The following is a 25,377-nucleotide window of genomic DNA, read 5'->3' as shown; positions in this document are numbered from 1 at the left end:
TTATTTAATTTCATTTGCGATTTTCATGAATAGTTAACGTTGCGTTATGGTAATGAGCTTGAGGCTATGATTACGCTCCCGGATACGGGATTGCTCGACACAAGAAGTTAAGTGCATAGATGACATGCATTTTTTCCTCCGCTGCCCCTGTTTTGATACAGGTGCAGAATAATGGTCCATTCTAAATCATGTATTATTGAGTATATGTAAAGACAAGATTATATCAAGAATATTCTGATGGGTGACAATATTTGCCTATCACTTGTGAATTATATAGTATCACTTGTAAATGATGCCCAGCATAAAGTATTTTTGAAACTCATTCGAATCATAGTCACACACTCATGTAGCCTAGCCCATAGGCCTATATGTTTTTTAAATAAGGTTTATATCTCAACTAAAGTGGCCAAATAACTTCTTAAAATTAAGTACATTATTCTGCTTAACAACCAGTGTAGAGCCTAACGTGTGTGTAAGCAGCGAGCGAGTTTCAAGTTTGGGGAAGAACATTTTCACCATAAAAATACACATTTTATAATGAAGAATGCATTACATGCATAATTGCATTTGCGGTCACTTTTGATAATGGGATTTTCCTCTAATGGAACATTCACGCTTATAGCCTACTACCATGTGCGCATTCCTGCTCTTATAATGTGAAGAACTAGCCTAATAGTTTATCAAAATGTTAAGCTAGACGTTCTGATCTGTTGCGTCAGCCACATTGCATTATGTTTTTAAAAAAAATGCTTGTGGTTGTATGTATTTGGGATCTATCGCATCCCACAACTGTCCCAGACTGTTTTGGAACATTACCGCGAGGCCGACAAGTGAATAGTAAAAGGGTCCAGGGAAATTGGCAAAATAGGTATTGTAGCCCAAGATATTGGCTGACGGTCCTCTTCAGCTAGCAGTCCGATATGCTCTAGACAGCTAGCGAGCTGCGGATCGGCCTTTAGGGGACGTCGCAACGGAGGAGCCTGTTGACACCCTTGGGCGGGTTACATCGGTAGACCAGTCGTGGTGGAATCGGTGGGGCTCTGTATCGGCAGTAAAAGGGGTCCAGGCCAATTGGCAAAATATGTATTGTAGCCCAAGGAGTGGCTAATGGACCTCTTCAGCTAGCCGGGGGATGGGCCTAGCACAAAGCTATTTCCAGGCTCACTGGTGCTTGCTTCAGGGGGAGGCCACTCTGATAGCAGCTAGGGGCCTTTTAGCTAGTAACTAGTTAGCTGGTGTTGGGGGTTCTAAAGTATAGAAAATAGCACATCCATACCACATTGGGTGAGGCGGGTTACAGGAGAGTATGTTGAAACTGAGGTTAAAATATCTACGGAATATATACTAAGGAAAGAAATCTATTTATACACAGACACAACAAGTCGGAGACATCTGAACTGCTATGCCATCTTGGATAGGGATGGTTATCAGTATGTATTTATTGTGCAGGCTGCTCTCCTACTTTAAATAAAATAATGGGAGGGGAAAAAATGTCCACGCTAGCTACCGTCGCCGACATGACCTTTAAACTTGCCATCGCTAGCACCTTAGAGGATGCTGCCCCATATACATAGTCTTGAAATCACTGGCCACATGGAACACTAGTTACTTTAGTAATGAGTTATACAAAATATGTAACCATCTCATATCTATATACTGTATTCTATTTTACTGTATTTTAGTCAATGTCGCTCTGACATTGCTCATCAAAATGTTTATATATAATTCCTTTACTTTTAGATTTATGTGTATTGTTACGAAATTGTTAGATGTTGCTGCACTGTTGGAGCTAGAAACACAAGCATTTCCCTACACCCACAATAAAGTCTGCTAAACGTGTGTGACCAATACAATTTAATTTGAATTGTATTATTTAAAAACATTTTTCATGATATATTGTCCAAAGGAAATAGCCTACATTGTGGTCTGGTATCAACTCTAGATTTTTTTTCTCTAAATATAATTAATTTGGTAATTAGAATTAAATTCTATCAGAAAATAAGCAAAAAGAATGTCATTCTTTCCCATCACAGTTGTGGTATTAGGCTCTACTCCCTTATCTTAGGCTGGAAGTTTGTTAGAGCTCTGTTCTTGCAGATACTGGCTCCTGGTTGTAATATACTGCATACATTTTGTTCAGCAAATAATGTGTTAAAAACAGCTTGGAAATGTGACAAAGTGAAATTTCTATGCTGGGGGTGATTAGATGACCATGACGGTACGAGGGCCCAGCATTCATCTGGCATACCATATTGTGCCAGCCCCTCCAAGAATTGTGGACCCTCAATCTTGGTTGGTATCTGGAATAAATGGTAAAACATTTCACTAATTTATTATTTACATTTTTCAAAATCACTCTCAGGCTGTTGTTGATTGATCAAACAGATTTTATTTGCACATTCAGCAGTTAGTCAAAATTAGTTTGGATTACTGAAGTTCGTGATTACCTTGTGCTCTTTAGTCTATGTAATATCTATAATTTTGAGAGATTCCACTGGAAGTTTTGTAGGTATTACAGCATTTTCGTGCATTGTGCCTGCCCATGTCACACACAAAGTTTAACATTCTGGGGATATTACAAGGATGGAGCTGTGAAAAGGATTTTAACCTTAACATGACCATCTGTGCATATTAGTAGGCATGAATTCTCTTGAATACAAAAATGCTAACAATTAGCATAGATGCTAGCTGCCTGTTTTTGTAGTAAATGCCACTCTGTTGCTTTCAAACTATTAATGCGAAAAGTAATGTCTTGAACTCAACATTATTTTGTTGCTAAATGGCCAATATCGTTATTGTCCAAAAATTTGAATATACTGTTATTAAAATTTGACCCTAACATGGTCATTGATTGAAGAGTTCAATTATAGAATTTGTGTGGTTGGGGTAATTTGATGCAATGTTCACGCCAATCATTATTCTTTTGGAATAGCTTCTTGATTCAGTGAGGTGTAGTCACTAGTCAGAAAACATATACTTGATAAAAGCATGACTGTTAAATCTGCTTTTTTAAACGTTGCTTCAGTCTATCATTTAGAGTTTTTTTGCAGTGCTTTAATTTCCTTCACTACAGCAATGGGGAAACTGAATAGTAATTGCAGCAGGGATTAGAAATATATAATCCAGAGTGATGCGTTTAAAGATGTTACCCAGGGATTTAAGGGAATATAGCATTGTGTTCGCTTGTCTCGCTCTCTCGACTATGCTGCCAGAGCAGTATTTGGGAATGAGTTGTGTGTGCGATGACGCAGTGGTTTCTCAGTGTGAGGTGGTGGAATGGTAGGTAAACGGTAGGGAGGCAGGCCTGATTTTGGCTGATGCTCCCATCATGATGCTGAGTCACTAGCCAGCAGACGACCCAGACTGAGAGGGTACACTCAATGAGAGCCTCCACAGCCCCCCTCTCATCTTTTGATTTCACCAAGCATGATCAAAGATACCTCCGCACCTTCAGTTACCCTGACAAAAAAATGTACTTCATGCACAGAACTCGCTACATGTGCCTTATAATGTTTTATTTTTTTGTGTAACTGACTGCTGATCATTCCATTTACTTTTACTGGCAAATCACGCCAGCTAATTGAGAGACCATCCGGAATCTTATCAAGAGCATCCGTGTGACAAAAGCATGACTGTGGGCTGTGTCCTCTGGGTTTGTACTGTTTGGGATGAAACCTGATCTGAGGGTGAGCAGACTCCGAGTCGCGCTGCGCTGTAGGACACTTTAGACGCTGACAGGTGCTGCTGCTTTTTTGTGATCTGATTTCACCCTGCATGCCACTGGCCAAGGAGCAACTCTCTGTGCCAAAGGACAAAGAATGTCACAGTTCATCTTTACAAAGCAACTAGGGGCCATTTATTGTGATTTGTAGTTTGTGTGGTGTCTGGGTATGCTAGGATTTCATTTCAAAAGCTATTTTGGGTTATAAAATGGGTTGTTTGCATCCTGGATTCTAATTGGTTGATAGCGGGGAGTTATAGCACCACAATCCTCACATTTTCCAGTAAATGCCTGTTAACAGTTCTATTAGATTGATCAATATCCCACAGCCCAGCCAGTCATTTCCCCATGCTACTAGGCTAGTATTTGGTTTGCCTAAACCGGGGCCAACCAAATCTGGCCTAGGGCCCCTAATGAGCTTCCCTGATATTTTCCTGAACTGTCCAATACCTTGCTAATGCATTACAATGACTTACTGCTGCATATACAAATTGTTACACCTTTCCCATATTCAAGTAATTTAAAATAACATATTAAAGTTATTATCCTTATGAACATAGAGCTCGCCAGCTTGTAGTCCTAGAAACCATAAATGAGTTACCTCTGGTTCGTTCAGCAATTCATATAGGGAAAATGTAATGGGGAAAGAATAGGTTTTGGTATAAATGCCAAAAATAAGGTCTGAGGTTAACACAGGATTATTAGATCTTATATGTTCTATGAGATGTCAGTCAATTAACATGACCTTTTATAACTTATGAAGCCTTTCATGTGCTTAGATTTAAAATAAAAAAATAAATTACATAAATGCTTTAAATGTTACATTAGCACAGTGCTTCTCAATTATTTTCTGTTACCCCCCCAGGAAGAAGTAAACATTTCGCGCCCCCCCCCCCAATTCTCCGCTGCGACTGTAAATAGTATAATTTGTCTATAAAAGTGTTATAAGTACACCTCTGCATAACATTGTATCCTTATTAACATTAAAGAAAACAAAAAAAATAAAGAAATATAGATGAACTTACAAAATAAGAATAACTTTATTAACATTGTTTTTTAGTCTGTAACAGAAAAGACTTAAAGTGCATCAATTTGCCTGAAATTTGTATTTATTATTTATTTAAACGTGGAAATGTTTTTTGACCATTTGCAACTGAAAAATATAATAAATAAATAAAAATACATTCAAATTGATCAGCAACATTAACTCAGGAGCACAATATATGAAACACTTTGACCTATAAAACAAAAATGAATAAAACAATTTGTGCTGATAAAAAAAAAGAGGAAGTCAGGATTAATGGCTAAAATGAGCACGTTTTGCAGAGCACAGCTTTTCGAAGCGGGATTTGAAGCATGATACTGCAACTCTCAGCTCCTGCTCAATGTTTAGCTGGGACCTGTACTTGGTCTTCAGTGCAGCAACAGCAGTGAAGCCAGTCTCACAAAGATAAGATGTTGCAAAAGGAAGAAGAATGCCCATGGCCCTCTGCCCTAAGAGTGGATACTGCCGCTCTACACTCAGCCAGAATTCACTCAGTGTCTGTGACTGAGGTTCACATCACAATGTGAAGTCAGACATATCAATGAACTGGTCCTCCTCTGCAGAGCTGAAACCAGTTGGAGCTGGTGCATTGAAAGGATCTCTCACCCAGTCATATTGGGAACTGTTTTCAGGGAAGTACTTTTTAAAGAATCCCATCAGTGATGAAATATGCTCCTTAATATATGGAATCACTGAGGTGGCATCATAGTCAGTAGTGTCAACGAATTCATGCAGGTTCTCCTTCATCAAGTCGCCTGCCCCACATTGCAAGCTTTCGAGTGAAAGAGCTGATGTCTGTGACCCGAGGGAGGTGTTTATCTTTCCCTTGAAGCTGTAGATTTATTTAATTTAGCTTTCCAAATATGTCACTCAGGTAGGCCAGTTTTGCCAGGAAGTTCTCATCACAAAAAAATTCTGCGAGGTCGTACTTGTGCTCCTGCTCCGAAAACATTCTTATCTGCTCTCTGAGCTCAAACTCGGGACAAGACTTTTCCTCGTGACAGCCACCTTGCTTCACTGTGACACAGCACAGCTTGATGTTCAGCTCCCATCTCACAGATAGCAGAGAATACTTGTATTTAGTGGTCTGGTCTTTATAAAATTGACAGAGGGATAGTTTTTATTTTTGCAGCACTTGCGTCATCCAGCATGACAGAGACCATGTCTAATGCTGCAGGCAGTATCAGCTCCTCTGCTATGGAGTGTTTTATTTAAATGTTTTTATTTTTGCACTGAGCAATTTGGTACGCCACTTTATATGATGCTAACAGTGCTCACTGGTTTACTGAAGTAGCATTCACAAAGCGGAACGATTGTTGGCAATATTCGGCACGTTTTCGCTGAAAAAACTCAAGCGGCTTATCAGTGTGATTGGGGTGTAATGTCTTTAAGTGACGCCTTAATTTATTTGGCTTCATGCTGTCCCCTGCCAATATTTTTAGACACAGTAAACATACAGGTCTTTTCTCGTCTCCCACCGTAGTCACCGTGAAGCCAAGCGCTACATACGCTTCGTCATATTTCCTCGTCTTAGCTTTCGGGAGACTTACGTTTGTCTCTATCTCCGTCTCTCACCGCCTTTCTTTTCATCCCTGTTACATATTTTTCCATGGTGTCTCTTAAGGGTTTGTTATCTGCGCTTCATATTTCCTGCTCTGTGCTGTGTGCTCTTGTTCGGTACAAAAAAAACCTACTCCTTGCGGCAAAAAAACCATGTTCCCCGGGGTCACACGCGCCCCCCTGGCATCGCTCCGAGCCCCCCCCAAGGGGGCGCGCCCCACTATTTGAGGACTGCTTAGCGGATGATGATCTCAGAACAAAACTTAAGATCTCCTAAGCCTGTGTTTACCAGACTTACACAGACTGTATTTTCAGCATTTATGCCCACAAAAATTACTATTGCTCTCTATAAAATGTGGTTTTAGGTGTGAAGTTATATGGCTACAATTTGATTCTTTTAAGTGTGATTTTATGACTGCTTACTAAAAAAGCTATTGCTTACCTTTCAAATTTCTAAATAGATACTTTATTTGTTTGGCCCGCGGCCCCAAACTCCGATTTATATCTTGGCCCACCAAGCCCAGAAGTGCATATGAACGTGACGAGACTGACAGCGTCTCTGAGCCAAGCAAATTCATTTATCAAGATCCTTATCATGTGTATATATCCAAAGAAATGGCAGTATAAACAAAGGTAAAACAAATTAAAGTGCACCGTTTGCTGTCATTTTAGCTGCTTGGTGTGATTGTGTTCACTTTAGTTGGCTTGCTAGCAAAGGATAAGTACACGAAATATACAAAAGAATGTGGACACTCCTTCAAATTTGTGGATTCGGCTATTTTAGCCACACCGTGGCACCGTCATGGGATGCCATCTTTCCAACAAGTCAGTTTGTCAAATTTCTGCCCTTCCAGGAGCTGCCTCGGTCAACTGTAATTGCTGTTATTGTGAAGTGGATATGTCTAGGAGCATCAACGGCTCAGCCACGAAGTGGTAGGCCACACAAGCTCACAGAATGATACCCTGAATCGCCTGGCGCGTAAAATTGTCTGTCCTCGGTTGCAACATTCACTACCGAGTTCCAAACTGCCTCTGGAAGCAACGTCAGCCCAAGTACTGTTCGTTGTGAGCTTCATGAAATGGGTTTCCATTGATGAACAGCCACACAGAAGCTTAAGATCACCACGTGCAATGCCAAGCATCGGCTGGAGTGACGTAAAGCTCAACGCCATTGGACTCTGGAGCAGTGGAAACGTTTTCTCCCTGGAGTGATGAATCACGCTTCACCATCTGGCAGTCCGATAGACCAATCTGGGTTTGTTGGATGCCAGGAGAACGCTACCTGCCCCAATGCATAGTGCCAACTGTAAAGTTTAGTGGAGGAGGAATAATGGCATGGGGTTGTTTTTCATGCTTCGGGCTAGCCCCTTAGTTCCAGTGAATGGATATCAATGCTATAGCACACAATGACATTCTACACAATTCTGCGCTTCCAAAGTTGTGGTAACAGGTGGGGAAGGCCCTTTCCTGTTTCCGCATGACAATGCCCCCATGCACAAAGCGCGGCCCATACAGAAATGGTTTGTTGATATCGGTGTGGAATAACTTGACTAGCCTTCACAGAGCCATGACCTAAACTACATCAAACACCTTTGGGATAAATTGTCCAACATCAGTGCCTGACCTCACTAATCTTTTTATTGTGTCTGAATGGAAGCAAGTCCCTGCAGAAATGTTCTAACATCTAGTGGAAAGCCTTCCCAGAGGAGTGGAGGCTGTTATTGTAGCAATTGTGGGACCAACTCCATATTACTGCCCATGATTTTGGAATGAGTTGCTCGACGAGCAGGTGTCTACATACTTTTGGTCATGTTGTGTAGCTAGCCTGCATAGCTACATGCCAATGATTTTAGCATGGCAACCATTGCAAATAGAATGAACGACCAGCCCGTTTTGCTAGCAACTTCAGAATCTCAGAACTAACAACTGGCTTTTGCCCGTGCTATATTATATGGTGGTAGAATACAATTCATTTACTCAATATAATAACATTTGTAATATGTTAGTAAGCGTTTTATAGAAGCAATAAGGCCCTCAAACAGCCCATAGTTATTCACACAATAATTCCTGGGTTCTCTTTTGTTATTGCTTAACTATTGCTGAGCACACCACTTTAGAATATTCCCTGGAATATTAAGTTTCCTTCATAGGTCTCATAGGCCATGAGTCCAGCCGAGGGTCATGGTTTCGTAGAAGGCCCAAAATGTGTCCTCGTTCATTCAAAGTTCATTGACATTTTTAAATGCAATGGTCAGCTAGCTATTTGGGATTGAATTTGTACCTTTTCCCCCTGGAGCACTTTTCATCTACTTTTCTTTGATTTGCTTCTGTAGTTGAGTTACTTTTAAGGCCTACTGTATGTCATAGTGCTAAAGAGGTGTTTGTTATAAACAAGTATATTTTAATCATTTGGGGAAAATCTAACATTTGAGTTACACTGCACATTTCTGTGAGAATATGATGGTGTAGAGAAGGCTATTTGAGGGGTTAAATAACTTTTTCCAACCGATTTTCATGTCTCAGTTTATTACACGGCATGCTTTCCTTTGACATCGTTGTGCTTTTATTCTGCCCAATTAATAATGTTGAAGGTATTGCTTTGGGTCTTTTGTAATAGTTTTCCTAATCAATTATTAACTTCAAATCTGGTGCCATGCTTTTTTAGTTTTGGCCATCATGCAGGGATGTGATGAAATATTCTAGTAGTGTACAGACATCAAATCTCTCTGCCATTGTCCTTTTTGTAGCTTTTTTTTTCTTGTCGGAAAGGTCATTGGTGCTTGTTTTTGTGTATATATTTTGGGTCACGTGTCGGATGTAGTCTTCCAAAATTGCTACAGCTAAATGGGAAGTGATTGATGGTATATGGAATAATCACTGATGCAATCCTTAATTTAAGACTTGCTCTGATGTACAAACGCAGTGATTTTTTTCAAACCACAATTACATCATTTAAGTTGTATCATTTATGTTAAGGAACACAGTAGCAAGGGTTCACACTGAGAACTGAGAATGGGGCCTTGTGACAACCTATTGAATGTGTGTTGATTAGAAGCTAACATGTCCCTCTCTTTCAGGAGAAGAGACTTCAGCATGCAAACCTTCATCTGTCCAGCTTGCTCCCTTGTTTTCGTTCCACGCTTCTGGGCTTCTGATGGCTGCTCCCATTCCCCATTTGCACCAGCAGTACAGTGAGCAGCACCAACAGACTACTGACCCGTCTGTGCCGGCTCTGCCCCACAGCGGGCAGGCACAGCAGTCTATTGCCAGCCAGGTACGCTAGGTACAGCTACACACACCATATACATTACACTCATACATACATTGATACAAATACACACACAAAACCTTACGCATACACCAAAACACACTCGCACACAAAGTGGTGCTAACCCCAAGTCCTGCGGCCTGTGGCTTCCTTTACACAACACTGCTTGCTGTCCGCCTTTCCTAGTAAAAGGCACTTAAAAATATATCCTGACCCGCCGTGAACACGGGTTATTCTTACTGTACAGGCAACATTATGGCCTGCGTGTCCAGGACAGTGGACTAACAATAAACAGGGTCATTTCTCACTTGATTTTATTACTGACGACAGTCATTACCAAAATAATCTGCAGGGTGCTGTCAAACACGCCCATGACTTCAGTGGCTGCTGCCCCTGTGTGTTTTTCTGATATCAGGCCCTCATCAAATTCTCCTTTATTTAAGCAGAGTCAGTGCCGTAATACCTGAGTACGGAATATAAATGTATATGAACACAGTGTACAAAACATTAAGAACACCTGCTCTTTCCATGACCAAGACTGACCAGGTGAAAGTTTTGATCCATTATTGTCACTTCAATCAGTGTAGATGAAGGGGAGGAGACGGGTTAAAGAAGGAATTGTAAGCCTTGAGACAAGGCATGGACTGTACGTGTGCCATTCAGAGGGTGAATGGGCAAGACAATAGATGTGCCTTTTGAGCAGGGTATGGTGGTAGGTGCCAGGTGCACAGGTTTGTGTCAAGAACTGCAACACTGCTGTGTTTTTCACGCTCTACAGTTTCCCATGTGTTCCTAATGTTTTGTATACTCAGTGTTCGTAATGTTTGGTAAACTTGGTGTACGTGATGGTGTGTATAGACATTATGTACCGTATATGACTAGAAAAGGTGTGTATAGCAGTAGTTGTATAGGATGAGACTTGACTAGAACACAGCATATGCACTGAATATACAAACATTAGGGACATGCATCTGTAGAAGTTTGTGAGGGTCTTGGGGGGCCAATAATACTTTTTCCCAGCCTCCTGAGGTTGTAGAGGCTCTGTTGTGCCTTCTTCACCACACTGTCTGTGTAGCTGGACCATTTCAGGATGTCAGTGATGCCGAGGAACTTGGAAGCTTTCCTCCCTCTCCACTGCCATCTCGCTGATGTGGATGGGGGCGTGCTCCCTCTGCTTTCTTCTGAAGTCCACGATTAGCTCCTTCATTTTGTTGAGGGAGAATTTATTTTCCTGGCACCATTTCGCCAGGGCCCTCACCTCCAACCTGTAGCCTGTTTCGTTGTTGGTAATCGGTCCTACCACTGTTGATTGAGTTGGAGTCGTGCGTGGCCACAAAGTCATGGGAGTACAGGAGGGGGCTAAGCAGGCACAGATGTTGGGCCACCCCCCTGTTGCGGATCAGTGTAGCGCAAGTGTTGTAGCTTAACTTCACCACCAGGCGTCGGCCCGTCAGGAAATCCAGGACCCAGTTGCAAAGGGTGGGGTTCAGACCCAAGTTTATTGATGAGCTTGGCGGGCACTATGGTGTTGAAGGCTGAGCAGCATTCTTACATAGGTATTCCTCTTGTCCAGCCGGGATAGGGCAGTGTGTAGTGCAATGGAGATAGCGTAATCTGTGGATCTGTTAGGGCGTTATGCAAATTGTAGTGGGTCTAGGGTTTCTGGTAAGATAGAGGTGATATGATTCTTAACTAGCCTCTCAAATCACTTCATGATGACAGAAGTGAGTGCTACAGGGCAATTTTTTCCCTTCTCTTTAACAGAAGACCGTGCCTGTTTCTAAACTACCCCATCAACATTATTTTTGAAAGATAGCTTTTTGTCAATCCAGATGACCAAATATTTATAAGTGGCGACACAACAATAAAGGGCACCATCCAAAGTACGTATGAGTCGGATACATTTTTACCTGATTTGGAAAAATAACCTATACTTGGTTTTACCTGCATTAAGTACCAATTCCAGTTCAAGAAAGGCTTTCTGCAGGGAAATACAGAGCCTGGTCAGCTGTGGGGGTAATGGCATGCACCACAGTCATCTGCATACAAGTGCATTGAATTTTTTATAAACCAATTTTGCTAATGTAAATAGTAAAACGAACCAAACCAATAATCGATCCCTGTGGGACACTGTTCTGTCCTTTTTAAATAATGTCATGCATAGCAACATTTGCCACATAAACAACAGATGCAGGTGAGTGTGTGTTTCTGAAACGGTGATGTTCTCTGTGTTTGGTGCGTCTGTGTTTTAAGGTGACCCCTGATGTTGTCATGTTACAGAGGCGCATGCCACAGTGCTTTCGCGACCCGTCCTCGTCTCCCCTGAGGAAGCTCTCTATTGACCTGATCAAAACCTACAAATGCATCAATGAGGTAAGTTCCACCACTCTCTCCCTCCACCACTCTCACCTCCGATAGGAGGTGGGTAATCTAGTAACATGGGTAATCTAGTAACAACACCATTTTGTTGGCAGGTATACTATGCAAAAAAGAAGCGGAGACACCAACATGTCCAGGGCGACGACTCCAGTCACAAGAAAGAGAGGAAGGTCTTCAACGACGGCTATGATGACGACAACTACGACTACATCGTCAAAAACGGGGAGAAATGGATGGACCGCTACGAGATCGACTCCTTGATAGGCAAAGGCTCGTTTGGACAAGTGAGTCACATGACATACATGTATTGTCAACCACCAGGGGAGAAGTTTTGCAGAAACTCATCTGGTATTGTTTCAACCACCACCAGGCCTTTAAAGGGCTAGACATGGTCCTTAAAATTGACCTGACATGTATGTTTTCAAAAATGATACATGAGCATTTAACCAGAGGCTCACACATTGTGGCGGAATCGCTGATAGGACTGTGAAGATCTTGGAATTTGAGGTTATGGTAATTGGCCAGGCCAATGTACATGGTCACCGACATAACCATTCTGGGGGTTAAGTCACAATTTTGTTTGTACACTTATTTACATGGACATGCTGCTTAATGAAACCTATTTGAAACAAGCCATTACACTTTGTTATTATCACGCCATTTTCATTATTATTATTCAGGTTATTACTAATACATATTAATAAAATAAAATAAATGTAAGTACCAGGTTAAAGAGGATCTGTCACATGTCCATGTCGACACATTAATGTCAAAATAAAAATAAAAATGTATGCCTACCTTGTTCTTGTCTGTTGGCTTTTCTGCATATAAAAACAATTAAATACAGATCCTATTCTGATGCACAAAACCATTCAAACAAAGTCCGATGGGGTTTCTCCCACTTTCCCCAAATTATTCACATACTGCCACAAACCCTGCTGCTGTGGTCATTCGATGGCATTGGCATATGTTCTTCAAAGAAAGGAAGCCGTAATGTAGCCTAAACTACTGACGGTAGGCCTTTTACAAGCGTTTGATTCTTATTAAAGAGATGTAGTCTAGACAGGCTACTTTGAAACACTTTCTGCATGAACATATGCATATAGAGAATCAGCGTACTCACTCACCAAGGAAAAGCACCTGTCAGTCAAAGCCAGCAGCGTATGTCAGAAAAGCAAATATCCTTTCCTTAAAACTTATTTTTAAAAACAACTAGGCCTAACTCGGGATTTCTGAAATTAGGCTATAAGCTAAGGAATTGACAAGGAAAGTATGAATGGGACAGATGTGTGTGCGCGTGCAGAAGTGTGTGCTGTACACGCAGGAGAGCAGAGAGCTAGCGAGTAGAGATCGTGTGTGCGAAGAGGCTGTAATAAATCAGAGCCCCACCCCCCTGTTTAGTGCATGTGTTCCTGCCGGGCTCATTGTTTTTTACATGGTTTGTGTTTGGCCTTGCCTCTCTCCAGGTTGTAAAGGCATATGACCGTGCAGAGCAGGAGTGGGTGGCAATTAAGATCATCAAGAACAAGAAGGCTTTTCTTAATCAAGCCCAGATTGAAGTGCGGCTCCTCGAGCTCATGAACAAACATGACACGGAGATGAAGTACTACATAGGTACAGCCAGATTCTCCTTTTTCCCTATACACCTCACTCACTCACATACATACATGCATACATGCATACATGCATACATGCATACATGCATACATGCATACATACATACATACATACATACATACATACATACATACATACATACATACATACATACATACATACATACATACATACATACATACATACATACATACATACATACATACATACATACATACATACATACATACAGTGGAGCAAAAAAGTATTTAGTCAGCCACCAATTGTGCAAGTCCTCCCACTTAGAAAAATGAGAGAGGCCTGTAATTTTCATCATAGGTACACTTCAACTATGACGGACAACCCTCGCAAGGCTGCAGGCCCAGACGGCATCCCCAGCCTCGTCCTCAGAGTATGCGCAGACCAGCTGGCTGGTGTGTTTACGGACATATTCAATCAATCCCTATCCCAGTCTGTTGTTCCCACATGCTTCAAGAGGGCCACCATTGTTCCTGTTCCCAAGAAAGCTAAGGTAACTGAGCTAAACGACTACTGCCCCGCCCCGTAGCACTCACTTCCGTCATCATGAAGTGCTTTGAGAGAATAGTCAAGGACCATATCACCTCCACCCTACCCCCACTCCAATTTGCTTACCGCCCAAATAGGTCCACAGACGATGCAATCTCAACCACACTGCACACTGCCCTAACCCATCTGGACAAGAGGAATACCTATGTGAGAATGCTGTTCATCGATTACAGCTCGACATTTAACACCATAGTGCCCTTCAAGCTCGAGACCCTGGGTCTCGACCCCGCCCTGTTCAACTGGGTACTGGACTTCCTGACGGCCGCCCCCAGGTGGTGAGGGTATACAACAACATCTCCACCCCGCTGATAATCAACACTGGGGCCCCACAAGGGTGCGTTCTGAGCCCTCTCCTGTACTCCCTGTTCACCCATGACTGCGTGGCCACGCACGCCTCCAACTCAATCATCAAGTTTGTGGACGACACAACAGTGGTAGGCTTGATTACCAACAACGACGAGACGGCCTACAGGGAGGAGGTGAGGGCCCTCGGAGTGTGGTGTCAGGAAAATAACCTCACACTCAACGTCAACAAAACTAAGGAGATGATTGTGGACTTCAGGAAACAGCAGGGGGAACACCCCCCTATCCACATCGATGGAACAGTAGTGGAGAGGGTAGTAAATTTTAGGTTCCTTGGCGTACACATCACAGACAAACTGAATAGGTCCACCCACACAGACAGCATCGTGAAGAAGGCGCAGCAGCGCTTCTTCAACCTCAGGAGGCTGAAGAAATTTGGCTTGTCACCAAAAGCACTCACAAACTTCTACAGATGCACAATCGAGAGCATCCTGTCGGGCTGTATCACCGCCTGGTACGGCAACTGCTCCGCCCACAACCGTAAGGCTCTCCAGAGGGTAGTGAGGTCTGCACAACGCATCACCGGGGGCAAACTACCTGCCCTCCAGGACACCTACACCACCCGATGTCACAGGAAGGCCATAAAGATCATTAAGGACAACAACCACCCAAGCCACTGCCTGTTCACCCCGCTATCATCCAGAAGGCGAGGTCAGTACAGGTGCATCAAAGCTGGGACGGAGAGACAGAAGCTGTTTGATGGGAAATGATGTAAAATATATCACTAGCCACTTTCGACAATGCTACCTAATATAATGTTTACATACCCTACATTATTCATCTCATATGTATATGTATATACTGTACTCTATCATCTACTGCATCTTCATGTAATACATGTATCACTAGCCACTTTAACTATGCCACCTTGTTTACATACTCATCTCATATGTATATACTGTACTCAATACCATCTACTGTATCTTGCCTATGCCGCTCTGTACCATCACTCATTAATATATCTTTATGTACATATTCTTTATTCCCTTTCACTTGTGTCTATAAGGTAGTCGTTTTGGAATTGTTAGCTAGATTACTTGTTGGTTATTACTGCATTGTCGGAACTAGAAGCACAAGCATTTCGCTACACTCGCATTAATCTACTAAGCATGTGTATGTGACAAATAAAATTTGATTTGATTTGAAGAATAAAAATCCAGAAAATCACATTGTAGGATTTTTAATGAATTTATTTGCAAATGATGGTGGAAAATAAGTATTAGGTCAATAACAAAAGTTTATCTCAATACTTTATTATATACCCTTTGTTGGCAATGACAGAGGTCAAACGTTTTCTGTAAATCTTCACAAGGTTTTCACACACTGCTGCTGGTGTTTTGGCCCATTCCTCCATGCAGATCTCCTATAGAGCAGTGATGTTTTGGGGCTGTTGCTGGGCAACACAGACTTTCAACTCCGTCCAAAGATTTTCTATGGGGTTGAGATCTGGAGACTGGCTAGGCCACTCCAGGACCTTGAAATGCTTCTTACGAAGCCACTCCTTTGTTGCCCGGGCAGTGTGTTTGCGATCATTGTCATGCTGAAAGACCCAGCCACGTTTCATCTTCAATGCCCTTGCTGCTGGAAGGTTTTCACTCAAAATCTCACGATGCATGGCCCCATTCATTCTTTCCTTTACATGGATCAGTCGTCCTGGTCCCTTTGCAGAAAAACAGCCCCAAAGCATGATGTTTCCACCCCCATGCTTCACAGTAGGTATGGTGTTCTTTGGATGCAACTCAGCATTCTTTGTCCTCCAAACACGACGAGTTGAGTTTTTACCAAAAAGTTATATTTTGGTTTCATCTGACCATATGACATTCTCCCAATCTTCTTCTGGATCATCCAAATGCTCTGATTGTAGGCTTTGTTACTTTGGTCCCAGCTCTCTGCAGGTCATTCACTAGGTCCCCCCGTGTGGTACTGGGATTTTTGCTCACCGTTCTTGTGATCATTTTGACCCCACGGGGTGAGATCTTGCGTGGAGCCCCAGGGAGATTATCAGTGGTCTTGTATGTCTTCCATTTCTTCAAACCAAGCTGCTTACCTATTGCATATTCATTCTTCCCAGCCTGGTGCAGGTCTACAATGTTGTTTCTGGTGTCCTTTTGACAGCTCTTTGTTCTTGGCCATAGTGGAGTTTGGAGTGTGACTGTTTGAGGTTGTGGACAGGTGTCTTTTATACTGATAACAAGTTCAAACAGGTGCCATTAATACAGGTAATGAGTGGAGGACAGAGGAGCCTCTTAAAGAAGAAGTTACAGGTCTGTGAGAGCCAGAAATCTTGCTTGTTTGTAGGTGACCAAATACTTATTTTCCACCATAATTTTCAAATTCATTAAATCCTACAATGTGATTTTCTGGATTTTTTGTTTCTCATTTTGTCTGTCATAGTTGAAGTGTACCTATGATGAAACTTACAGGCCTCTCATCTTTTTAAGTGGGAGAACTTGCACAATTGGTGGCTGACTAAATACTTTTTTGCCCCACTGTACGTACGTACATGCACACATTCATACACACACACACACACGCACTTATTTATTTTATTTATTTATTTGACCTCTGTTCAACTTTGTGATGGAGTCTTTACTATAGTAATACCAGAAAGACCCCAAAACATCTTGATGGAAGTGTGCTACCTGCTAGCTACACAGGACCGCCCCGATGTGTCTAAGTTGGTAGAGCATGGCTTGCAGTGCCAGGGTTCTGGGTTCGATTCCCACGGGGGACCAGTACGAAAAAGTATTAACATGTGTAAGTCGCTCTGGATAAGAGTCTGCTAAATGACTAATATGTAAATGTTTTGGAGAACCTTAATTGAAAAGGCTTTTTACTCCAGGATGAGGCTTAATCTGTCTAGGAAACCAGTCCATTAACATGCGCAAGTCAATAATCAGTATCCAATATGTTAACATCACTAGTATATCAACTGAACTCAAAACAAATGCTCATTTAGTCTTTTTTTTGTCCCCTCTTCTCTCTCTCCAGTTCACCTTAAGCGCCACTTCATGTTCCGGAGCCACCTGTGCTTGGTGTTTGAGATGCTCTCCTACAACCTGTACGACCTGCTGCGGAACACCAACTTCCGTGGCGTCTCACTCAACCTCACACGCAAGTTTGCCCAGCAAATGTGCACAGCACTATTGTTCCTGGCCACGCCCGAACTCAGCATCATCCACTGTGACCTGAAGCCCGAGAACATCCTGTTGTGCAACCCCAAGAGGAGCGCCATCAAGATCGTGGATTTTGGCAGCTCCTGCCAGCTGGGACAGAGGGTAGGGCTGGGAATTGCCAGGGATCTCACAATACTTAGATGCCAATACGATATGTATTGCATTTCTCATTATTCTATAGGTATTACGATTTGATGTTCCAAAAGTATTCAGACCGCTTCACTTTAATGGCTTAAATCGATTTTTACACAATACCCCATAATGACACAGCAGGCAGTTAAAAAAAAAAATGTTTACACTTTTATAAAACAATAAGCTGATATCACATTTACTTAAGTATTCAAACCCTTTACTCAGTACTTTGAAGCACCTTTGGCAGCGAATTACATTCTTGAGTCTTCTTGCGTGTGATGCTACATGCTTGGCACACCTGTATTTGGTGAGTTTCTCCCATTCGTCTCTGCAGATATTTTCAAGCTCTGTCAGGTTGGATGGGGAGTGTTGCTGCACAGTTATTTACAGACCTCTCCAGAGATGTTCAAGTCCAGGCTCTGGGTGGGCCACTCAAGGTCATTGAGACTTGTTCTGAAGCCACTCTTGCGTTGTCTTGGCCTTCGCCCCCAGTCTGAGGTCCTGGAGCAGGTTTTCATTAAGGATCTCTCTACTTTGCTCCGTTCATCTTTCCCTCGATCCTAACTAGTCTCCCTGCCCCTGAACAACATCCCCACAGCATGATGCTGCCACTACCATGCTTCACCATATGGATGGTGCCATGTTTCCTCCAGTTGTGATGCTTGGCATTCAGGCCAAAGAGTTTCATTGTGGTTTAATCAGACCAGAGAATCTTGTTTCTCCTTTCGGTGCCTTTTGGCAAACTCCAATCGGGCTGTCATGTGCATTTTACTGAGGAGTGGCTTCTGTCTGGCCACTTTACTATAAAGGCCTGCTTTGGTGGAGTGCTACAGAGATGGTTGTCTTTCTGGAAGGTTCTCCCATCTCCACAGAGGAACTCTGGAGTTCTGTCAGAGTGATCATCAGATTTTTGGTCACCTCCCTGACCAATCCCCTTCTCCCCTGATTGCTCAGTTTGGCTGGGCGGCCAGCTCTAGGAAGAGTCTTGGTGGTTCCAAACTTCTTCCATTTAAGAATGATGGAGGCCATTGTGATCTTGGGGACCTTCAATGCTGCAGAAATGCTTTGGTACCCTTCCCCAGATCTGTCCCTGGACACAATTCTGCCACGGACCTCTACGGACAATGCCTTTGACCTCATGGCTTGGTTTTTACTCTGACATGCACTGTCAACTGTGGGACCTTTTTATATAGACAGGTCTGTGCCTTTCCAAATCATGTCCAGTCAATTGAAGTACTACAGGTGGACTCCAATCAAGTTGTAGAAACATCTCAAGGATGATCAATGGAAACGGGATGCACCTGAGCTCAATTTCCAGTCTCATAGCAAAGGGTCTAAATGCTTATGTAAATAAGGTATTTCTGTCATTGTGGGGTATTGTGTGTAGATTGATGTGGATTTTAAAAATTTTATACATTTTAGAACAAGGCTGTAACGTAACAGAATGTGGGGAAAAATCAAGGTGTCTAAGTACTTTCCGAAGGCACTGTATGTTTGCGGCAGAGAGACGAGGGAGAGCATGAGAACATTTTTTAAATGATCAGATAAAATAAAATCTCACTATTTAAAAAGCTGGTTTACAAGATATAGGATGAAAAATACTGGCGTTTTTGATAGGCAGCGAAAGCTACGGAGCAAAAAAAATAGGTGGAATCTTGTACTCAAAGTATCGATTATAATTTGTAACTATTGACCCCCCCATCACTAACAGAGGCTAAGTGAATGAGGATGTGACGCTGATGATGTTTTTCCTGGAGGTTAATATGGTCATTTTATGCTACATAAGTCTTATACCAAAACTGAGAATCTGATATTTTTGTGACCCACTATGGATTTTCTATTTAACGGATTGATGAATTATTGGATAGATGGATTGGTAGAGTATGATGTGGAAAGATACAAAAACATTTTTTTTATGGAAAGTGTTTCATGGCTAGAAAAGGGTATCAAAAATGCCATGTCCTAATAGCTGTGACCCCTTTCTGTCCACTCAGATCTACCAGTACATCCAGAGTCGCTTCTACCGCTCCCCAGAGGTGCTGCTGGGCATGCCTTATGACCTGGCCATCGACATGTGGTCCCTGGGCTGCATTCTGGTGGAGATGCACACCGGAGAGCCCCTCTTCAGTGGGGCCAATGAGGTAGGACTCATGGAATGAAAAGATGTAGACTTTATTTAGGATGATATAACTTGTCAGATAATGCTTACTTGTGATGCTTCATTGTGTTCATGTGAGAAAGATTTTCAGTTTTTGTCTTCATCAAGATGAGTGTAGGGAGTGAGAACCTAATAAAGACCAACAGAGGGAGCTGTGGTGCTTTGAACATTTCACTAGGAGACAGGACTCCACTTTTCACCTAGTTTAGTTGTTGTATTGTCTCACATGTCACACTATACTCAGGTGCAGGCAATTTCATACGCAGTTAGTGCCAAATAGGGTAAGACATTCTTAATTGTGGTCTTCTGATTTTTCAGATTGATCAAATTAACAAAATAGTGGAAGTTCTGGGTGTCCCTCCCAATTACATATTGGACCAGGCGCCCAAGGCCAGGAAGTTCTTTGAGAAGATATCGGACAGCACGTGGGGTGCAAAGAAGACCAAAGATGGCAAAAGGGTGAGTTCAACAAAATCACCCTGTCAATTATGTTGTTGTGATGTCATAAATGTCCTTTGCAATAGTGAGTGTATATATCCTCAAAGTCTCTGTTCTGTGTGTGCACAGTATAAGCCGCCGGGCATGCGGAAGCTGCACAGCATCCTGGGTGTGGAGGCGGGGGGTCCTGGGGGGCGGCGGGCGGGTGAGTCTGGCCATGCTGTCGCTGACTACTTGAAGTTCAAGGATCTGATCCTTCGGATGCTGGACTACGACCCCAAGAGCCGCATCCAGCCCTACTACGCCCTGCAGCACAGCTTCTTCAAGAAGACTGCGGATGAGGGAACCAACACGAGCAGCAGCGTGTCCACCAGCCCTGCACTGGAGCAGTCCCAGTCCTCTGGAACCACCTCCAGCACCTCCTCCAGCTCAGGTAGGGAGAGCAACGCAGCCGCAAAGCTGCATGGAGAACTGGGGGTTCACTTTGAAGCATTAGCGTGACCTTAGACCCATGTCTCTCAGTCCAATCCTGGGGTGTTCACTTTGTTTGCGCTAGCCTCGCACACTGTGGGATTCCCAAGGAATACAGTTTTTCAGTACCGGATTAGACATGATGAAATTAGTGCAGGTAGTTTGAGCCTTAAGGGAGATTGGAACTGTCTCAAATGTTCAACATAAATTTAATGTCAACTGATTTCTGTTTGTGTTTCTGCTCTGCAGGAGGGTCGTCTGGCACGAGCACCAGTGGGCGGGCGCGCTCGGACCCAACACATCAGCACCGGCACAGCGGAGGTCACTTCAGTGCCGTGCAGGCCATGGACTGCGAAAATCTCTTCCGACAGGCAAGTCTCATACACACGCTATTGCTCCTGGCCAAGTGACCCCCACTAGATTGTCACATAGTCTATAACCCAGGTTAACCCAGGTTAACAACCTTTACCCTAACTCCAATTTGAGATGGATGAGCCCTCCTATATGCACAGCTTGGGGAAGTATTGGGTTTTCTAAACATAGGTGTCGCTCTTCAAACAGAGTTGAATAACCTGTTATCAGTCATTTGAGTTACTGACTGTTGCTGTTGTGTGTCAGGCGAGGCAGCCGCTCCCTCCCCCAGTTGGCTGGGCAGGTGGCAAAGGGGCGCAGACAGTGACAGTGGAGACCCACCCCGTCCAGGAAACCACCTTTCACGTGCCTCCCCAGGCGCCCAAGGCCATCCACCCCTTGGCCCCCGGCAACAGCTCCTCCGCCCACCATCACCACGGACACCATCAACCCCACCACCCCCATGGACAGCAGGGCCTGTTTGCGCGGTCCCACCTCTACCACTCCCCTATCAACAGTGCCTCCACAGAGAACTCAGTGGAGGTGGTGCACGGCCACCTGTCTATGACCTCCCTGTCTTCCTCCTCCTCCTCCACATCTTCCTCCTCCACCGGGACCCAGGGGAACAAGGCTTACCAGCTGCGCCCGCTCCCTGCCAACGCAGCCGTGGACTTTGGCCAGAACGGCAGAATGGGACTGGGTGCCTTCTCCAACCCCAGACAAGAGACTGGGATGGCGGGCCACCCCACCTACCCCATGGGCATGAGACAAGGGATAGACGGGGAGGAGTCGCCCATGGCAGGAGTCTGTGTACAGCAGAGTTCTGTCGCCAGTTCGTGACTAAACTGAGAATGTTTTTTTTTTGAAGGTGGTGAGTTTTTATTTCAACAAAAAAAAGTGCGTAAAGAATCAAAAAAGCTGCTTTAAACTAGAGGGGGAGATTATCACTTACACTCTACCACAGTGCAAAGCCCACCATTTCTCCAACTCCTCCCCATGTCACCCTTGGGTTTCTCTCTTCACTTTGGTTTCAAATGGGATTATTCGCTCCACCATTTTCAGTGTTCACAGGGAATTAGATTTTTACTGCAAAAGTTCTTGCATAATATACTTCACAACAGTACTGAAACATCCATTCATTTCACATACAACTCTCACTCGACTGCATGGTTTGCATTATTCCTTGTTCTTGTCAGCCGAGAGCTTAGAAGTCTGTGGATAGAAAATCACGTAGACATTATTTGTTAACGGCTATTTAGTAAAGGAATTGTTACAGCACCATAACATTTCCAGAAACTCCTATCCACACATTTGCACTTTTTTCCATATTCGGCAAGAATAATTTTCTCTGGATTTATATTCTCATTTGAATTTTTCTGTTCTGTTGTACAATCCCACCTGTGAGCTGTGAGACATGAAGTGTATGCTACAAAGCAGGATCAATGAGTTAGCTAACTTTTATAAACAACCAGGTTGTTGTCATTAGACCATTTCCATTTAAAGCTTCTTCTTTTTATTTTTTTAAATAAGTTAATATTTAGGCATGTTGGCTGGCTAACTCATTGATCCTGCTTTGTAGTATACCGGTCCATAGAGTGGCAGAGGATTGAAGCATTATACAGGGAGTTTCCATCTCGCTGGGTTTGTTTCTTTGAGAGGAATGTGGATGCGCTGCGCGGGGGGCCAGCCATGTACAGCTGTGCAGCAGAGTGCCATGCTGGGAGGCCCCAGGCAAGTACAGGTGGGCCCTCCTAGCCCTCCCCTGGACTTGAAAAAGGCCACACTGAAGAGATGTACTTAGGAGCAGTGGCCAGGGCCGAGCCACACAAAACCTACAGTACAGTTGTCCAGGCAGTGTCCGTTTTTTTAGATAACTCTTTGGCCTTATGTTTTTTTGGGACTCTCAAATTAAGGGTGGGGGGTGGGGAAAGAAGCTGGACATTATTGTTTAAATGAGAAAATAGCTTTCTATTTTTGAAGTTTGGGTATAAAACAAACAATTCTTAAAAAAGAAAAAGTAGAAAAAACGTGTTTTGAGAATGGTAATTTGAGGCCTTTAACTAAAACGTGTTTTGAGAATGGTAATTTGAGGCCTTTAACTAAAATGTGTGACTTGCGAGGTCCAGTGATTGCCGGGCCTTGTATGTTCACAGAAGTATTTTTGTTGCAAGATGGATGGAATTGGCTATGACTGTCCCTTCCAACTTTTTACCTGTTTTTTCAGCATGTGGTTCCTCCAACAGAGCTTCTGCAAAAATGTCATATGAAAACATGCTGAATTTTATGTGACTGCTTTTTTGCCTCACAATTATGCTGTGAATTTTACGATAATTTATTTTCCCTTTTTGATAATTTATTGTACCAAAGCTGTTTTTATAGCACGTAGATTTCTGTAACCAATAATGTAGCAGTTCTGCACTTTGACACAAGGTATATCAAGACCTTTTTAAAATGTCAGTAAAAATGGCTGAATCTATTGCTTTAGCAAAACTGGAGCTGTTGTTGAACTCAGTACATTTACTGAATCTTCAACAGAATTGGTTGTAAAGGTTTTTTTATTTTCTCTAAAAAGACAAACAACAAACAAAACAAATCTCATTGGTATAACTTTTTTCTGTTCTCAAGGACTTGAGGGACAATAGATGCCAACGCTGATTGCTACTCTGCGGGTTCCGGAGTATCAGCATGGTCGCTGTTAGTTGAGGCAAGTCCTCGTATTCATGAGTTGAAAGTGAGAGAGGAAAGATGTGAACAGTGCATTAATCCTTCAATTTGTGACCAGGTATTCAGCGGTTGTTTCAAACGTGCCTGTCTGGATAAAGCTGCCTTGACTACTTTCGGCAGTCTTCATGGCAGTGGCTAAAATGGTGCCCCTTTTCCCCCGTCAATTTAGAAACAACCTTTTTTGACCTAGCTAGCAGAGGCACTGTACACATCTACATTTTAGCTGGGATACTGCTCTAAATTAGCTCAAATCCATGTTTGACTGAAGCTCTCACCATGAAGTTTGAATCCAAAAGGAAACTAGTAGGGATGAATGGTGTGAGAGGTGAGCCCTGCCTGCTGGAGTGTCCTACTCCAGTCTCATCGTGTGATGCCTGAGGATACGGGACAACTGACCTAAGTTTTGTACCCTTTGCAAACATTTAAGGGGGCGGCAACAGCTAGAGGAAAGGTGTCCATGACATCACAGGCTTCAGGTGTTTACTTTTCAACCCCATTTTAATAGCTGAAATAGAATTTATTATGTATATATTTGTATTTTTTTAATAAAGGAAGTTTAGGACTCACTACTTTTTTCCTAATGGTATTTTGAGTACATTTAAGTCAATGTGGAGACCATGCAGTGGAAGTTCTGTGATATTAGTCAGTGGGTAACTGTGCTTCCAGGCCAAAGTAGTTGACAATGCCAGTACAAATGCAAAACTTTTAGGGTTTAAATTAACAGGAGAGTAGATATTCATACCGTAAATATTATAGACAGGGTATAGTGTGTGGATGTGTCTACAAACCTGAATGACAGCTGTGATTTAATATATAAATACATACGCAATTATGTACATATATTACAGGAACTATTTTTAGGTGCATTAAAATTGGCATAAGCTTCCACCGTGGGGCCATTTGCAGTCGGGCTACTGATACGTGTGTGAAAGTGAAAGCCACGATCGTCAACAAACCATCCAACTTTTACTCCCAAGTGTTCAGTATCATTTCTGCTCTGCTCCCTATTTAATTGGAATACAGGCTTTTTATTGCCACCCTTGCCTTCCTGTCCACCAGTCGTCTGATTTTGAGTGATTGACAACAGTTTGGTTACAGGACATCTGACGTGCATTGTAAAGATTAAACGGCATGGGAAAGAAATACCTGTGTCCACAGATTGTAAGATCTAGTCAATACTTGCTCTGTATATGAGAATGTTCCAAACATTCTTTTTTAAATGGACAAGCCCTTTGTATTATATTCAAGCGGTCTTATGTATGATATAAACATTTAAAAAAGTGAATCAACTTGTACTGAGTCTATTTGTTTCCTTTTTCCCTGCCACTTTTTTCGGTTCTCAGATGGGTAACGACTGAAATTGAATCACAGTAGACATGTCTAGAATGCCAACCCAAGTATTTTAAC

General features: G+C 42.8%; 1 protein-coding gene across 5 annotated transcripts in view; it reads left to right on the top strand.

The window, feature by feature from the left end:
* The window catches only part of LOC124011518 (dual specificity tyrosine-phosphorylation-regulated kinase 1A-like), a 35,624-nt gene extending 12,118 nt beyond the window's left edge, over positions 1-23,506 (top strand). Inside the window, exons 2-12 of one of the 5 annotated variants that reach the window (XM_046324972.1) lie at positions 9,404-9,600; positions 11,875-11,967; positions 12,069-12,257; positions 13,440-13,587; positions 17,107-17,277; positions 17,512-17,798; positions 19,823-19,969; positions 20,305-20,445; positions 20,554-20,857; positions 21,145-21,266; positions 21,514-23,506. In XM_046324972.1, coding sequence (XP_046180928.1) covers positions 9,481-9,600; positions 11,875-11,967; positions 12,069-12,257; positions 13,440-13,587; positions 17,107-17,277; positions 17,512-17,798; positions 19,823-19,969; positions 20,305-20,445; positions 20,554-20,857; positions 21,145-21,266; positions 21,514-22,086 — 2,295 coding nt within the window. In that variant the 5' untranslated portion in view covers positions 9,404-9,480 and the 3' untranslated portion in view covers positions 22,087-23,506. Of the gene's footprint in view, positions 1-9,403; positions 9,610-11,847; positions 11,968-12,068; positions 12,258-13,439; positions 13,588-17,106; positions 17,278-17,511; positions 17,799-19,822; positions 19,970-20,304; positions 20,446-20,553; positions 20,858-21,144; positions 21,267-21,513 lie in introns of those variants that run through there. The other 4 variants (XM_046324964.1, XM_046324981.1, XM_046324997.1 and 1 more) reach the window with 4 other exon arrangements.
* The last annotated feature ends 1,871 nt before the right edge of the window (positions 23,507-25,377 follow it).

Source organism: Oncorhynchus gorbuscha, linkage group LG02 (genome assembly GCF_021184085.1).
Source record: "Oncorhynchus gorbuscha isolate QuinsamMale2020 ecotype Even-year linkage group LG02, OgorEven_v1.0, whole genome shotgun sequence".
Taxonomy (NCBI): Eukaryota; Metazoa; Chordata; class Actinopteri; order Salmoniformes; family Salmonidae; genus Oncorhynchus; species Oncorhynchus gorbuscha.
This window is presented reverse-complemented; position numbering and strand designations above follow the sequence as displayed.